The 17,277-nt window shown below is 48.9% G+C and overlaps 1 protein-coding gene and 1 long non-coding RNA gene across 10 annotated transcripts in view; one reads left to right on the top strand and one right to left on the bottom strand.

The window, feature by feature from the left end:
* The first annotated feature begins 883 nt into the window (after nt 1-883).
* Nucleotides 884-12,322, top strand: LOC125126067 (uncharacterized). 2 transcript variants are annotated; one of them, XR_007134499.1, is made up of 4 exons: nt 884-1,059; nt 4,897-4,973; nt 9,435-9,504; nt 12,240-12,322. It is a non-coding gene; the product is annotated as an uncharacterized LOC125126067 (long non-coding RNA). The 2 variants fall into 2 exon arrangements; XR_007134498.1 differs by having other exon boundaries at nt 9,435-9,500; nt 12,240-12,321.
* Nucleotides 11,621-17,277, bottom strand: part of RNF44 (ring finger protein 44) — a 17,882-nt gene continuing 12,225 nt past the window's right edge. For 5 of the 8 annotated variants that reach the window (XM_047778049.1, XM_047778048.1, XM_047778046.1 and 2 more), the window contains exons 2-11: nt 17,066-17,217; nt 16,673-16,862; nt 16,116-16,283; nt 15,531-15,707; nt 15,264-15,425; nt 15,042-15,166; nt 14,640-14,727; nt 14,432-14,553; nt 14,213-14,312; nt 11,621-14,012 (exon numbers count right to left, since the gene is read on the bottom strand). In XM_047778049.1, the coding sequence (XP_047634005.1) occupies nt 13,950-14,012; nt 14,213-14,312; nt 14,432-14,553; nt 14,640-14,727; nt 15,042-15,166; nt 15,264-15,425; nt 15,531-15,707; nt 16,116-16,283; nt 16,673-16,862; nt 17,066-17,172 (1,302 nt within the window). In that variant the 5' untranslated portion in view covers nt 17,173-17,217 and the 3' untranslated portion in view covers nt 11,621-13,949. Of the gene's footprint in view, nt 14,013-14,212; nt 14,313-14,431; nt 14,554-14,639; nt 14,728-15,041; nt 15,167-15,263; nt 15,426-15,530; nt 15,708-16,115; nt 16,284-16,672; nt 16,906-17,065; nt 17,218-17,277 lie in introns of those variants that run through there. The other 3 variants (XM_047778044.1, XM_047778051.1, XM_047778050.1) reach the window with 3 other exon arrangements.

The raw sequence follows: 17,277 nt of genomic DNA, 5'->3' as shown, positions 1-17,277 counted from the left end.
GGCCTCACTCAGTGGATTGAGGATCCAGAGTTGCCGTGAGCTGTGTCTCATGCAGATGTGTCTCAGATACTGTGCTGCTATGGCTGTGGTGTAGGCTGGCAGCTGTAGCTTGGATTCAACCCCCTAGCCTGGGAATTTCCGTATGCTGCGGGTTCAGCCCTAAAAAAAAAAAAAAAAAAAAAAAGGCAGCTCAGGCAGTGTGCTATAAAGTGGAATTTAGATCTGCACTCAAATTGGGGCTCTGTCATTTGTAGCTTTGTGACCCCAGTAAGTTCTTTAGCGCCTGTGAGCTTTAATTTCACCAGTTGTAAATACTAACATCGTTTGCCTCAGAATACGTTTATAGGCTAAATCAGGTAAATGTATATGGAGCACCTGTCACAGAGGTGCCCCTGTGTTTATTCCTCTTTTTCTAAGGAAGTGTATTTTGAAGGTTTTTTGTTTTTGTTTTTTAATGCTAATTTCAGTTTCTTAAGGAATGACTTTTTTCCTACCATGTCCTTGCAAATGAGTGGCTAGAAAAGAGTCACTTTGGATCTGACAGATTTCGGACTACTGGAACTCCCTTCCTAGGGTATCTTTGCTTGTATTTTCCTTTCTAAGAGGAAATTAAGCCTTAGTTCTTTGCCTTTCTCTTTTCCACCATGTTTCCTGGGCAAATAATTCATTTTTGTTAGTTAGGGATTCTTGTCACCTTCAGAGTATGTTCTGTTGCTTACCCAAAGTTGTATTTTTTAAGTGCACATCTTAAGTGTACATAGAATGTCTTCTCAATCTAGTAAGTCTGCAAGAAGAGTTTACCTTAAGTCAGAATCTACTAAAAATGAACACTTCACAATTGATTGTAAAGCTTATATATAAAGATTTTGCCATCAATTAACAGAGTCACGGAAACTTGCAAACTGATGCTGGATACACCTGGTCTCAAATCCAGGCTTTGGCTGTGATTTTGGCCAACGAACCTCAGTTCTCTTCAGTTTCATCGTCTGTAAAATACGGCCAAATGTAGCATTTCCATGAAGATTCAATGAATTGCTGCTGCAGAGTGCCTGGCACACAGTAAGTGTTGGATAAAAGCCCCTATCACTATTTTTCATTTTGTAGTTTGCCCACTACAAGCAGTTTACCCGCTGTGGATCAAAGGGGAGGGAAATGGGGAGGGGTGGCAGCTTTTGCTTATGGGTAGATAGTGCCCAATGCTTTCTTGACATACTTCCATCCTTGTGGTTGGAAATCCATGTGCGCTTTTACCCTGATCGAGCCCCGAGCCCCCAGCATCCCTTGTGCCTCTTCTGCCACTTTGATGCACTGTCCTTACAGACAAGCTCCTGAAGCACATACCATTTGCTTGGACTACTTTATCCTGCTCTGGTTGCTATTGACCATTCTCCAGATATTGGCAACGGATACCTTCCTCTCCGAGTGCAACTTCAATGACACATCTACATCTGTGAATTCCCTAAAATTCCAGTCCTTCATCCTGATTTGCCTCATTTGGCAGCTGAGTAATGTGGGAAAGGCTTTGGAGTCAAATCTGGATTTGAAACTGTTGCTGCTAACTGATCCAGGGCAAGTTTCCTCCTATGTAAACCTCCTGGCAGTACATTCTTGCAAAGTCTGGGTGTTGTTTAAAGGAGCTGATATCTGCGAAGTGCTTGGTGCTGTGTGGATGGACACTTAGTTGAATGTTCACATCCTCCCGGCCCCCAACCCCAGCAGTGCCATACTTTCAGCGTGGCCTTCACTCAGAACCGCTGCACTCTCAGCACTTAAGAACCAATCCCTCTCACCACAGCTGTTATCGCTTCAACTCCACAGCCTCTGCTCTGCCCTCAAGGCCTTTCTGTTTCTTCCCTGTCTCCATCTCCCTACTGGAATCATCTTGTCTTCATACTTCTCTCCACTACTGACTGTCAAATTCCCAAAGTAAACTGTTTGATTTCTCTCTCTTGCTCCTTCAGCTGCAGAATCCTAGTATGCATCACAGTGGTCTGAGGAGCCCTCAGCGTTGGTGCCCACTCCTTTGACCAAGCTCTAGGAAACCCCACACGTTTCTACCCCACAGGCACTGCTACACTGTCTTAGATCCAAGCCCATTATAACAACTCACTTCCTAAGAAAATTGAGGTCTTGTCACAAAATGTCCTCATCTTTATTTTGGCTCAAAATTGTCCTGTGATGTCACCTGCTTCCTCTTTCCTTTCTGCCTTGTGGGTGTATTTTCTTTTAAAAGAGATCATAACTTGCACTGAGGAAAATGTCCAGCTCTTAAATCCACAGCTTGGTAAAATTTTACTTAAGTGTGCACCAAAACCAAGGTGCAGAATACCTCATCACCTCCAGAAAGTTCCCTTGTGCATCTTCCCAGTAAATAAATAGCCTCTCAGAGATGACTAACTATTCTGACTTCTTTCACCATAGAAGTCTATTGTGTCCTTAAATTTCATATAAATGGACTCCTTATGTATGTGTGTATGATTTTATAAGTTTTCATGGTGGGAAACTTCATGACGTTCAAAGAAAAAAAAATTCATTATACCACACTGTCCAGGGAGGTCCATTGTTAATATTCCGATGTTTATCTTCCCAGAATTTTCATTGCATATAAAAGCCTTTTTAGAAATGGGATAATATTGTAAATACTGTATTATCTCTCACACATTCTATATCTTTTTGGGGGGGAGCCGTAGTTGCGCCATATGGAGGTTCCCAGGCTAGAGGTCAAATCAGAGCTACAGCTGCTGCCTACACCACAGCCACAGCAACACCAGATCCAAGCTGTATCTGCAACCTCTACCACATCTCATGGCAATGCCAGATCCTTAACCCACTGATCGAGGCCAGGGATCCAACCTGCGTCCTCCTGGATACTAGTCAGAATCATTTCTGCTGAGCAACAGTGGGAATTCCGTCTATATCTTTTTTAATGGCTAAGGAGCATTTCAATGAATGGATGTACCATAAATTGATCAAAAGGTTCTTATGACACTTAGGTTGTTTAAATTTTTTTTTTTCTAGATAATAGATTGATAAACATCCCTATAGCTAAATATGCACATCCATGTTTATTTTCTCAGGGAAAAAAAAAATTCTAGAAGTGAAGTTACTGAGTCAAAAAGGAGTGGAAATTTTTACTTTTTAAAATGTTTGTGTTATCTCCAAATTGTAGTCCAGAAAAGTTATTTATACTCCTACCAGCACTGTGTGCTTGGCCCTCCATCTGTGTTAGCATCGCCAGACTTGTACCAACAGATATTCCCCTTTCAACTGCTTGAATCTCTATCTTCCACCAAAAAAATGTTTGGCCTCTCCTCTTATGAAACCTTAATCTTGTCTTACCCACAAGCCACCACCCTGTCCCCTTCCCTGCCAAGATAGTTTGCACAACCAACCTCCACTTCTTTCTTAACCCCCTGTCCATTCTACTATCATCTCCACTGACCATCTCTTATGGTCACCCATGACCTCTTAATTGCTATTCTCATTGGACTCTCATGAGACTTTTTGGAATGTAAAAGTGGTCCAGCTGATACTTGACCCAAAGTGAGTGTCTCCTTGTTTCCGTTCCCACAAGTTGAGGGTTAAACAACTCATACTTTATCCTGAGGGCCGTGGAAGGACTTTAAACAAGGAAAGCACATCAGATTGGGGTTTTAGAAAGCTGATTCTCTCACTGGGAGACAGGATGGGAGGGGTCAAGATGGCAGTGAAGACTAATAAGTGACATGATGGAGTCATGGATCAGGAGTGGGCTGGGGATGGAGAGAGACTAATGAACCTAGCATTATCTAGAAGACACAATGACCAAGACTCAGAAGGTGATTAGAAACGAAGGGTCAAGGAGAGTGAGAAATTAAAAATGATGCCCAGGTTTCTGACAGCTGAATTTAGGAACAAAGAAAGTTGCAGGTGACGTTGGCAGGTGCTATTTCAGTGGAGGAGTACAGTGTCAAAGGCAGAAGTAATGCATGGGAAGTGAAGTGGAAAGACCGAATATGGGCAGCTCTCAAAGTTTGTCAGTAAAATGACGGGGGAAATACAGTAAGCCAGAGAAGAGCCAGGACAGGAAGGGTTATTTGTTCTAAGGTAAGAGAGGTTTCATTACGTTTAAATGCTGAAAGCAATGAGATTTTATTTATTTTTTTAATTTTTTTGGCCACACCCTCAGCCGGTAGAAGTTCCCCAGCTAGGGATGGAACACACACCACAGCAGTGACATAAGCCACAGCTGTGACAACACTGGATCCTCAACCCGATGAGCTACATGGGAACTCCAGAGCTTTTCTTTTAAAAAGGTGCAAAAAAGTATAAAGAAAACTATTATTCACATTCCTACCACCCCAAATCATTAACATTGATATTTTGGCATATTTGCTTCTAGCTCTTAAAAAATATACATACACTTTGGTTAAAATCACCCAAAATGTTTATATATCTGCCAAAACAAATCCATTCATGGTCATCGGATATGGATAATTTCTGGCCAAGCTGGGCCCCAGCTCCAGCCCCTCAGATGACCTGCTTTGGCCTTGAATGGTGACTGGCCGGCCTTGAGCCTCTGCTGTTCAGAGGACTTTCCCAGCATACACTTCTCTATCAGAGAATTCATCTGTGGTCAAAATAACAATGGAGACCAATGGATGTGTCCCAGCTTCTCAGAACTGCAGAGGCCCAGGGAGTAGACACCATGATACAAAAAATAATTGGTAATGGGAGAGAAAACAGTTAATTTCATTATGCAGGGATACTGGAAAGAGAGGGCAAGGCCTGTGTAAGATCACCTGAACCTGGGGCTGGAGTCAGCTTCCCACAGCAGCTCACCTATTTACTCACTTATTTAGCCATCTATTCAGGAAATACTCACCAGTGCCTGCTGTGTTCTTGCCCCTTTGTTAGGGTCTGGAAGGTGTCGAATGTGATGGTCCTTCGTCCGGTGAGGCAGAGATGTGGGCAACCGGCAGGGTTCACAACAGGTGAGGCATCTGTGTGGTGTGCGATGGAAACCCAGAGCAGAGTGTGGCCCACTCTGGCTTGAGGGAGGGGACGTATCAAGCTGGGCTTTGGGAATGGAGCACGCTTACCGGGAGGAGGGAATTCAAGGATTTGAGGCAATTTAGTGTGATTCACAGGCCAAGGGAGCAGGGGTCACAAGGCATCTTCCCATCTCTAAGCCTCAGGCCCAACTTTCCTCAGCAGGAACTACGAGGAAGGTAGGAACAGATTTACAGACAAGAAAACAGATGAAAGATCCCATGAGAGGGAACTCGGCAGCATGATGGGTGCTCACGAAATGTGAGTGATCCTCCAAGCAGAGAAAACAGCACAACAGCAGGGCGTGCTGGAAAAACATGGGTACCTGGGGGTGGCGAGAAGGGAGGAGAGAGACTAGATTCTTCCACTGCCTCATGCCCTCCCACAAGGAAGCTGGGGAAGACAACCTGGAAACCCATTCCTTTGACATAGTCTGTTTTTCTCTGAAATGACAAAGGGGTTTATATCTGGGGTTGAAGTCAGCCTCCACACTCAAAGAAGAGGAGAAGAGGTGTTCCCTTGTGGCACAGTGGGTTAAGTATCCAGCATTGTCACTGCAGCTGCTCAGATTGCTGCTGTGGCTCAGGTTCAATCCCTGACCTGGGAACTTCCACATGCCACAGGCACGACCCAAAAAAAAGAGAAGAAAAATAAACAAAACTCCTTCTGTGGCTGGCAGCCCCCTAAGGACCCCTCTAAGGGACAGAGCCTTCCACTTCCTATTGTATCCAGGGGGTGGCAGTGGGGAGGGGTCCCGTTAGGGTTTTTCAGAAGTGGATTCTCCGACTTGGAGAATGTACAGTGGAGACTACAAAGCTATTTCTGATTCTCTCGTTTTCTACCTGGGCCTGGACTTAGGCCTCTTGGTGCCTCAGTTCCTCTAATAAATATCTCTACTCAGGGTTTTGAGGAGCACATGAAACACTATGGGATCTGGCCCCTACCTTCCTCTCCAACTTCACCCTGTGCACTTGCCCAAACCCATTTCTTGCCTCTGAGCCTTTGCACATTGTTTCCTCCCTCTGGAGGAGCTCCTGACCAGCTCCTTCTCATCACTCAGGTCTCACTAATCTCAATGTTGCCTCCGCTGTAAGACCACCCCTACCCTATATCAGGATGCCCCCGCCTCTGTATTCTCCTTCACCGCCCTTGTTATAACTTGAAACTGTTGTTTACTTGTATACTTTCTGTCCCTCCTTCTGGAACACCAGCTTCCTGGAGGCAGGAAATTTGTTTCATTCACTGGAGTTTTCCCAAGGCAGTGCCTGGCTTTGGAGAGAAGCATTCAGCCAATTTATGGAACAACTAGCCAAGCACCCCACCAGGCCTTGAGGACCCCATGGCGACTAATCTGCCTTTATGGAGTGTCTAGGCTGTTACATCCTCTGCGCCCAGAGAACTCTGAATGTTCTACCTGTTAGCATATGGGCTGAGCTCAGATACTGAGGTCAAAAGTCATGAGAAAGCATTGAATCCTGGAGCTCCACCCTCCTCCCTCCAAGGACAACTTGTAGTGTGGCAGATAGTGCCAGTTATACCAACTGTTATTAAAATAAAAACTCGCTTTACTGCCAATTCATTCCAGACACTGTTGTGTTGGTTTCAGGCAGAGTTTTGATAGAAAAGAGATAACCAAACCAGAATGACCTCCTATTCCGCCCCACCACCACACTTTAAGTAACAGAAGTGCAATTCAGGAGTTCCTGTCGTGGCTCAGCGGTAATGAACCTGACTAGGATCCATGAGGATGCATGTTCGATCCCTGGCCTTCCTCACTGGGTTAAGGATCCTGCATTGCCGAGAGCTGTTGTGTAGATTGCAGATGAGGCTTGGATCTGGCATTGCTGTGGCTGTGGGGTAGGCTGGCAGCTGTAGCTCCTATTTGACCCCTAGTCTGGGAATCTCCATATGCCGCAGGTGTGGCCTTAAAAAGACAAAAAAAAATAATAATAATAATAATAATAAAAAAGAGTGGCCAATATGCCCACTCTGGGCTTTTTATTCTTGTCATGATTTACCCAGGATTTAAGAGGGAGGCAGATGCTGGGGTGGCTAAGCCAACTGTTTTGAGCTTACTTTGGAGATCAATGACTCTAGATTTGTAAGCAATCAATGGACAGGAACAAAGTGGAAGGTATGGGCTCTGATTGGGATGAGCTGGAACATTGTTCAGATGTTCACCAACCCATGGCACAGGGCTTAACTTTAGGGATGGGTCTTCACTGGCTTATTTATAATCGACTGTATCAACACTAATATTTTAAACAATGTTCTAAAACATAAAAGAGAAATTGCCAAACTGTATTCCAGAGCACCTATACTATTTACCCTTCCCACCGACAATTTCTCTACATCCTTGCCAGAATTTGACATTGTCCCTATTATTTTAGTTGTTTTAGGATGTATAATAATCTTATTGTGGTTTAATTTGCATTTCCCTAACGGCGAACAGTGTTGAATGCAATAAATACCCTCTTTGCTAAAATGTATGTTGATATCTTTTGCCCATGTTCTAATTGGATTGTTTTTCATTGAGTTTCATGAGTTTTTATGTAGCTGACATGAGTCCTTTGTCAGATATGTGACTTGCAAACCAAGTTTTTAATTTTTTTTTCTCTTTTTTTGTCTTTTTTATTGTTGTTGTTGTTGCTATTTCTTGGGCCGCTCCCGCGGCATATGGAGGTTCCCAGGCTAGGGGTCGAATCGGAGCTGTAGCCACCGGCCTACGCCAGAGCCACAGCAACGCGGGATCCGAGCCGCGTCTGCAACCTACACCACAGCTCACGGCAACGCCAGATCGTTAACCCACTGAGCAAGGGCAGGGACCGAACCTGCAACCTCATGGTTCCTAGTCGGATTCGTTAACCACTGCGCCACGACGGGAACTCCCAAGTTTTTAATTTTTGATGAGGTTCAAGTTATCAACTTATTTTTATATTGCTTTTCATTTATTTTATTTATTTTTTTGCTTTTTAGGGCTGCACCCGCAGCATATGGAGCTTCCCAGGCTGGGGTCAAATCAGAGCTACAGCTGCAGGCCTACGCCACAGCCACTGCAACATGGGATCTGAGCCTTGGCTGCAACATACACCACAGCTTGTGGCAACGCCAAATCCTTAACCCACTGAGCAAGGCCAGGGATCGAACCTGCAACCTCGTGGTTACTAGTCGGATTCATTTCCGCTGTGCCACGAAGGGAACTCCTCAAGTTATCGACTTTTTCCTTGATGGACTGTGTTTTTGGTGTCATATCTAAGAAGTCTTCACATAGCCTTAGGTCCTAGTGAAGATTTTCGTTCGTTTTCTTCTAACCATTTTCTAGTTTTATGTTTTACCTTTACATTTATGATCCATTTAGAGTTCACTTTTGTTTAAACTGTGAGGCTTAGGTCAATTTTTTTTTTTGCTTATGAATGTGCAATTACTCCAATATTATTTGTTGAAAAAACTATTCATCAAACATTTTAAAAATTAGTTGTACTTGTGTCGGGTCTGTTTCTGGGTTCTTTAATCTATTCCATTGATTTATCTATCTATCCCTTTCCTGATAAAACATCTTGATTAATGCATCTCTACAGGGAAGTCTTACAGTCAGGTACAGTGATTTTTCTCACTTTGTTCTTGTTTTTCAAAACTGTCTTAGCTATTCTGGCTTGCCTTTTCATATAAATTTTAAAATAAGCATGTCTATATGTATTAAAAAAAGACTTGGAGTTCCCGTCGTGGTGCAGTGGAACTAAATTTGACTAGGAATCTTGAAGTTGTGGGTTCGATCCCTGGCCTTGCTCAGTGGGTTAAGGATCCGGTGTTGCCGTGAACTGTGGTGTAGTTCGCAGAGAGGGCTCAGATCTGGCGTTGCTGTGGCTCTGGCATAGGCTGGCTGCTATAGCTTCAATTAGACACCCAGCCTGGGAACTTCCATATGCCACGGGTGTGGCCCTAAAAAAAAAAAAAGACTTTACTGGATTTTGATAGGAATTGTATTAAACCTAGAGAACAATTTGGGAAGAAATGACAACTCACTGTGCTGAGTCTTCCAATCCAAGAACATGACATATTTATTTATGTAGGTCTTTGTCTATTTTACTTGTAGTTTTCAACATACAAGTCATGCTTTGTTAGATTTATATGTGTATAATTTAAGTGATTGTAAATAGTATCATCAGGTTTTTAATTTTGATTTCTATGTGTTCATTACTCATATATAGTAATACAATTAATTTTTGTATATTGATCTTTTATCCTATGACCTGATAAACTCAATTCTAGCGATTTGTAGATTTCTTGGTGTTTTCTACATGTATCTTCATCATATCATCTGCAAATAGGTTTAGTTTTATTTCTTCTTTTCAATCTACATTCCTAATTTTATTTCCTTTTTCTTGTTTTATTGTGCTGGCTAGGACTTCCAGTACAATGGTGAATAGAAGCGGTGAAAGCTGTTATCCTTGCCTTGTCCTGATCTCAGGGTAGGTAAGCATCCAGTCTTTCTTAGCGAGGATGACATTAGCTGAAGGTTTTTGTGCGAATGACCTTGTCAAGTTTTATCATGAATGAATGTTGAATTTTGGCCAATAATTTTTTTTGCATCAGTTCACACGATCTGTGATTTTTCTTTCCTAAAGGCTTGTTGTTATTGTTTCTTCTCTTTTCTCTTTTGGCTGCCCTGTAACATATGGAATTCCCTAAGCTGCAGCGCAGTTACCTACACTGCAGCTGTGGCAATGTGGGATCCTTTAACCCACTATGCCTGGTTGGGGATTGAACCTTGCATCCTGGCACTGTGGAGGTGCCACAGATCCAGTGGTGTCACAGCAGCAACTCTTGTACAGGCTTTTTGAAATACTGAAAAAAGCTTAGAGACTTGCCCATCTGATTATTTGCTCAGACTAACACCCTTGGAATTCAGTTGCTACCACTGGTCTAGTCCACCGTGCCCCAGTATGCTCCAGAGAATGCACTTAAGCCCTGCATGTGGCCAAAGCCCAATGTGGGAAATGCTGCCCAGAGTATGTATCTACTGCTAGAGATTTACAACACACATTGGCATAGCCAAGGCTTAGGGAAGCCCTTATGAGCTTCTGTTACTTTTTTTTTAACCTTTTTTTTTTTCTTTTTATGGCCATACTTGCGGCATATGGCAGTTACCAGGCTGAGGGTCGAATTGGGGCCGTAGCTGCCGGCCTACACCACAGCCACAGCAACACCAGATCCTTAACTCACTAAGCGGGGCCAAGGATCAAACTCACATCCTCATGGATCCTAGTCAAGTTCGTTACCACTGAGCCACAAGGGGAGTTCCAGGCTTCTGTTACTTTCATCATGGAATTGCCCAAACTTCCAAACTCATTTTACCACAGAGCTGTTTTTTGCCCTGACCCCATTATGTTCCATCAGATTCTCTCTGAAACACACAGGAAACCACTCAACTGTGTCTGTCCCCTAATTTGCAAAGGCTGGAAGTTCTCCAGCCAAGGCCACAGTAGCATCACAGACAGAACAGGTCTCCTGCCCCCAGCTCACTGCTCCCGACCATGTTTCGTGGACACATTCTCAAGTCAGGGGGCAGCCCTGCAGCACCACAGACCATCAAGGGTAAGGGGGATGTACCCACATCACCAGTCTGGTCCCTTTAGTGGCTTTCAGGCCCTTCATCCCCACTGAGCTTTAGGATGAGGGGCTCAATTCCTTACAGGTTTAAAGGGCCCATGGGTGCATGTGTATATAATGCAGGCTGAGCCGGATCATGCTGGTCTAGCTCCCCACCGGTAGCACAAAGTTCAGGGATGGGCACACAACCTGCTGGTCTAAAGACTCCAGACCCGTAGTTGCCGTCATGGCGTAGTGGTTAACGAATCCGACTAGGAACCATGAGGTTTCGGGTTCGATCCCTGGCCTTGCTCAGTGGGTTAAGGACCCAGCATTGCTCTGACCTGTGGTATAGATCGAAGACGTGGCTCGGATCCCACATTGCTGTGGTTCTGGCGTAGGCCAGCAGCAATAGCTCCGATTAGACCCCTAGCCTGGGAACCTCCATATGCCGCGGGTGCGGCCCTAGAAAAGGCAAAAATTAAAAAAAATAAAAAATAAGGACTCCAGACCAGAAATTATTAGAATTACTGGGGCAGGGGAAAGTTTTTGCATGGAGATGATACTCAACTAGAAGAAACTGAACTAGAGCTACCAGGAAGAACCACGCAGAAGAAAGTTGTAAGGTGAAGGGAGACCTTGCTTCCTTATGACATGCCTGAGCCTGATCTAGTTAGGCTGAAGTAGAACCTACCTCCAGAGCTCAAATGACAGACCAGTAAGTAAGTGCTGCTTTCCTCAAACCAGTTAGATGGAATCCTGTCACTTGCCAACAATCCTGCCTCATTTGCCCGCAAAGCAGACTGGCCCAGAGTAAGTTATCAATGAGATAGCTCCATATGGAGGTACCATTCCCCCCCAAGGTCCCACAGCAAACAACCTTATCTGCCCCATGCCATCCCTTACTCACCCTCAGACTGTAGCCTACCCCCTCGCCCCCTCCCCCACTTCCCATCAAAAGAACAGTAACATAGGCAGCCAAAGGCAGCTTGGGCAATACTTGATATACATCATACATTTATTAGTGAATATCCCTCTGAAATCAGCAACAATATTAAAAAAAATAATGATTGCACTACTTGGTCAAGCAGAACTAGCAACTTTCATTTTAAAAAAAGTACAAATCTGTTAAAAATTTCAATCAGTATACACATATATATAATACAACATACTAGTTATGTTAAATGCTACAAACCAATGTGAATCCAATGGAATGGAAAAAACCACACATTTAAGCTTTAAGAACCATTTTTTTCTCTATATATTAGCATTTTCTCAAATACATACATGGGAAAAATGAGGTAACTGTAAAATGTGCAAGGAACAGGGCCCCCCAATTACATATATTTATATATATATACGTAATTATATATATATATAAGACCTTTCTAACACAGAACACAGGTGCTGGGCCCAGCCAGGGCTGGGGGATGGTGCCCACTGTCATGCCTAGGCCAGAAGTTGGTAAATAAAAGAGTAAACAATGACAAGCCCCCACCACAGGAAATCATTGGTAACATGGCATCTATAGCAAGGTCGGCAAATCACAAACATCCTAAATAATTGTTTTATAAATCTTTTTTTAATGATTTTTTGTTGTTGTGTTTCCCCCCCAATAGCTGCTCGTTGGAATCACTGCTGCAGCCAACACATAACCCGTGAGCCTGTTTCCGCCTGCCCCAGGAACCAGAAGGGTTCTGAAAAACTTTTTTGGGGGTGGGGAAGGGAGGGGGTTGGAGAGGGTGGTTCTCTGTGTAAAACACATGGGGTTTCAACACTGCTATAAATATAGAAATGTCACCTGGAATTATATACAGTAAGACTTTGGGTTCTCCATGGGGTGGGGCCAGGCTGATGGGGCCCCATGGCAGGCTGGGGGAGGAGGGGAGCCAGGGCTGCTGCAGGAGAACGAGGGTGGTTGGAGCATCCCTGAGGCAGCAGGCGCCAGGGGCTGCCTGCTAGGATGTGCCGGCCCCACACGCGGTTCGTTCGTTCGGGGCAGCAACCCCAGCGCCGGGGCGGGGGGCGGGGGGAGTGTGAGAGAGGAAAGGAACAGGACGGGGGAAAGGCAAGGGTGGGGAGCTCAGCCAGACCCTACAGGGGCTCCTCCAGATGTTGGAGGGCAGGGCTCAGGCTGGGAGGGGGCCCCTGGAGGTGGGGTCCATGCCCTCCCTGGTCCCTATCCTCCTGGGACTTCCTTGGAGGAGGCTCATCCAGGCAGGTGGGATACAGGCCCTGGCTGGAGAGGGAGAAATGCCCTGAAAAGCGTACGGTCCCGGTAGGCTCTGGGGACGTGTGCAGTACAGTGCATGGCAGTTATCAGCTGAGCACAGATTCCCCCTCAACCCCGACCATGACTGCCAGCCGCCGGGCCCAGCCCCAGCCGCGCACATGCATGCAGACCAGGCGGCACCACCACACTGCTCCTGGCCCCCTGGGCACTTGGTCCTGGGTGGTCCCTAGTCCCCCATTAAACAAAAAGAAATTGTTTAAAAATCCACACCCTTGAATCCTACACGCAATTTTGGGCCAAATGAATAAACAGAAACTGCTGCTCCTCACGTTCATGCAAAACGACAGAGAGGGGAGATCGGGCATGGGTCTGGGCCCCACCACTGCCAGGAGGAGTGGCCACCAGCAACACGAGAGGTCACTCTCCCTGGCCTGGCCCAGGCCTCCTCAGGACACATGCCACCCCAGCTCAGGGCCTGCCTCCCATCTGCTTGGGAGGCTGGCTCTGCTGCCCTCCAGCCTGGGGTTGGGGCTGGAATGTTGTGCCTGGGGTGAGGGTTCTCTAGGGAGCAAGCCCCACCCCTCGCAGCAGCCTGGGCGGGGTTGGCTGCCTGAGTCTGTCCGGGGTCTAGGCGGGAGGACACACCGGCCTCCTGCCACCATCTGTCCATGCCTGTCGGTGCCACCTGGGCGGAGAGCACACCACTTCAGTGCAAGAGACCAGGTGACCCAGGACAGCGGCCCCTTTGCCCATCCTGGGGCCAAGGATCTCCACTGGCCGCACTTACGGGGATGGACCCCAGGCTCCCAGTGCCGGCAGGAAAAGGAGACAGACCCGAGGACAAACAGGAGAGAGACTGAGTTAGGGACACTCAGGCCACCCAGTGGCGGGCAGAGTGGCAGGCAGGGGGGAGGGAGTCTTTGGAGCTTGGCAAACGCAGGGGCTTATTGCAGGGGTTCTCTCGGGCTGACCCTGGCACCAGCTCTGGAGATGCAGGCAGGAATGGTGGGGCAGACCTCGGCCACGCCCTCCCGGGCCTTCCCAGGCCCCCCGTTTCCAGAGCTTTGGGCCGGGTTCTCCTGGGCGGCTGTGGGCCTCACTCAGCCTCCCTGGGCACCTCGGAAGCGTCAGCCCGGCAAATGGGACATGTCCGGTTGGCCTAGGGGGAGCAGCAACACATTAGGCTCCACTCTCACCTGTCCCCCAAACCATTTGGGGCTGTTCCATTGCCTGGTGGGGACCTGGCTCCCCAAATGGAGCCAGAACTTGTGGATGCCGACAAGGGGCACAGAGGGAAGCCCTCCAGTCTGCCCCCCTCTTCACACCAGGAACACCTGGGAGCCGGCACGGCTGCATTACCTTCAACCACTTGTCAACACACTTGGTATGGAACTCATGGTTGCAGGGGAGGACCCGGAGCAGCTGCCGCGCCTCGAAGTCACTGAAGCAGACGACACACCTGGGAGGAGGACACAGAGTGTCATCCCCAGACTGATGGTGAGGGCAGGCTCACATGAAGACCCCGAGGAAGGGTTCCCTCTAGGCCCATCTGTACTCACAGCAGGGCGGGGTACTCACAGCGTCTGCTCCGACTGGTGGCTGTCAGGGTGAAAGCGGTACGACGGAAGCTGTTCGATGTCCGCTTTGGTGAGGCCACGGGGCTTGGCATCTCCCAGCCGCTCTGCCAGGTTCAGGAGGGCCTGGTCATAGACAAGAGGGGAGAGTCAGTGGCAGCCAGGGCTAGAGGTCCCCAGCCCCCACCTCCCAGGACAGGGCTCCACGGGACCTCATAGTTCTCCATCTCCACGTCATCCACATCAAGATCCAGGCTGATGGTGGGCCCCATTGCTGTTGGTGACATTGGCAGCATCGAGCTAGGGGGAGACAGGTATGCGGGCCCAGGGTCAAGGTCAGTAGGTGTAAGGGAGTCACAGAGCTGCTCCCAACTCCCGCCATGAAACAAAGCCTCTACCCTGTTCAGACCAGGGATCCCAGTGTGTCTGTCCCAGGATGTTGCAGGACGGCAGGGAACCCAGATGGTGAGCGTGAGTGTGCATGTATGGTTTGGTGGGGAGGACAGGTGGCTTGAGAGGCCCCAGGACCCCATGGAGCTGCGTGTGGGTCTAACCACTGGAGGCCCCTGGAGAACACAGCAACTCCGCTCTGTAGCAGATGTGCAGGTACTTACAGGAAGTAGGGCAGGAAGCTGGGGTAATATGGTGGTGGGGGAGGTGGCGGGGGTGGTGGGGGCAGTGGCTGCTGCAGGCGGTATCTCTGGGTGCTCAGTCTCCGAGGCATCATGTGGGAATATGGCTGCGGAAGGGGGGCCAGGTGCAAGTCAACCGTGGGCCTGCCTCCTGGTCACCCGAGAACCTGGGGGCGGGGGTGGGGGTGTGTGTGCAGCACTTACCACACCGAAGGACAGTTCCTGGTGCAGGGGATCGTGGGGCAGGTAATGCAGGGGCACGGAAGGGGACAGGGTCGGGCCCGGGGCAGAGGTGGAGTAGGTGAAGCTCCCCAGGGGATGCTGATCCCCCCGAAGGTCCACGTCATTGTCAAGGCGCTGCAGGGGCTGGAAGAAGCAGGGTGGCCCAGCAGAGCTGGTGATGAGGGAAGCCCCTGCTTCCCTGCCCCTCCTGCCATCCCCTCTAGCATCGGACCCATCACCCAGACTCACCATACGTGGGTGCTGGGTCTGCAGCGATACAAACTGCCCAAGAGGTGCCATGTGAGTGGGCTGGGGGTGTGGAGCTGGCGGTGGGGGGTGCAGGATGTAGTGGTCACTGGAGATGAGGTGGGGGTAGGCCTGATAGGGCACAGGGAGCTGCTGCATGGTACACGCCTGGATCAGCTGCTGAGAAAGGGGGTGAAGGCTGGAGAATGTTCTGGGCTATGGGCTGGGTCTATGTTTGTGGTTAAGACCAGGAGCCATTCCACCCAGCAAGAGGTCCCAACCAAAATCCTCTGGACCATCCATCCCTGGTCTAGGCCACCAGGCAGGACATCTTACTCTTAAAGCCCATAGGGACATCACAATTCCAAACCACAACCATAAAGCAGGCACTGGGATGTAGGGAGGTCCCTGAACTCTGAAATGCTCTCCCACTGTATGTGAATATGCATACACTTTTCTGAACAGGGCTGTGGCTTGGAGCCGAGTAGATGCTCACAGCCTTGATGGGAATCCTAAGCTTGTCTCAGTTCTGCTACTGGCTGGGGCTTTCAGCTGGAGGTGGGATAGGAAGCCTGGGCGCTCACTCACTGGGGGTGGGAGGCAGCAGAGGGGGTAGTGCTGCCCGCTGAACATCACGGAGCATGCTGGGAGCTGCTGGGCACTGCAGCCAGGGATGTGCTGGCCTGTAGGCAGGGGGAAGCCTTGGGTTGTCACTGTGGTGACTGTGTAGGACAGAGGCACAGGTCCCTGGTGCACCTGTAGGAGAGAGAGACCCAGGAACTGTACGGAGGCCACTTAGCTGCCCCCAAGTGGGAAGGTCCTGGGGGACCAGTTCCCCTCCTTTCTCTAGCTAGAGCTCACCCAGGTACAGACCTGGCTGTCCCCCACCTCCCCACCCCAGAGAGCAGACCCTTCTGGGAACCTGGGAGGGGCTTCTAGCTCCACCACTCATCCACCATGTGACCCCAGGGAAGGCCCTTCCTTTCTCTGCACCTCAATTTACCAACCTGTACAACAAGGCCTCCCCAAATGTGGAGTGAGTTCAGCAAGGTGAAGTCAGGGCTTGCTCCCTCTGCTCCTCAGACTGGCTCACCAGAGGCTGGGGGCAGTGGGTGAGGGCGGGGGGCGGAGAACCTTCTGCCTACCTGCTCGTGAAGATCAACCATGAATGGGCTCTGCTGGGAAGTTGGGTGCAGCATTCGGGGGCTCCCGCCGGCAGGAGCCAAGGCTCGGCGCTCCTCTACGGGGAGGTGTGCTGGTCGGGGCGGTGGCTGCTGGGAGGGTAAGCGCTCATCCTGGGCAGGCGGGCTGGCCAGGGGGCCCTCGCGGCTGGGGCTGCACCACAGAGAGGAGGCCCCAGTAGGACTGACTGGGGCCCCTCATTCACAGAGTATGGAGAGAAGCCAAGGTCACTACCCACTGGGGAAGGAAGATGGCTCAGGGCCCTGGGCCCCTCCACCCCTGGCCCTCATGCCCCATCCCCAGCTGACAACCCCAGCACCAGGGGCTCCAGGCAGGACTGGGAGGTTCCTTCCTACCTTCCCCGGAGCTGGCCTGGGTGGCTACTGGTTCCTGCAGAGAATCGCCGCTGACTCACAGGGGCAGAGGGTGGCCACCTAGTCACTGCCAGAGCCCATGGTTGCATCAGGGGTGGCAGAGGGGTGGAGGGGCTGGGCTGGGGCTCACAACCCTAGGAGGCAAACAGACGAAGGAACTAAGCCAGAGATGTCTGGTCCCTTGCTCCATTAGG

This window comes from Phacochoerus africanus, chromosome 4, assembly GCF_016906955.1.
Source record: "Phacochoerus africanus isolate WHEZ1 chromosome 4, ROS_Pafr_v1, whole genome shotgun sequence".
NCBI classification, from domain to species: domain Eukaryota; kingdom Metazoa; phylum Chordata; class Mammalia; order Artiodactyla; family Suidae; genus Phacochoerus; species Phacochoerus africanus.
Note: the sequence above shows the minus strand (reverse complement) of the source record. Positions and strands in the feature narration are given on the sequence as shown.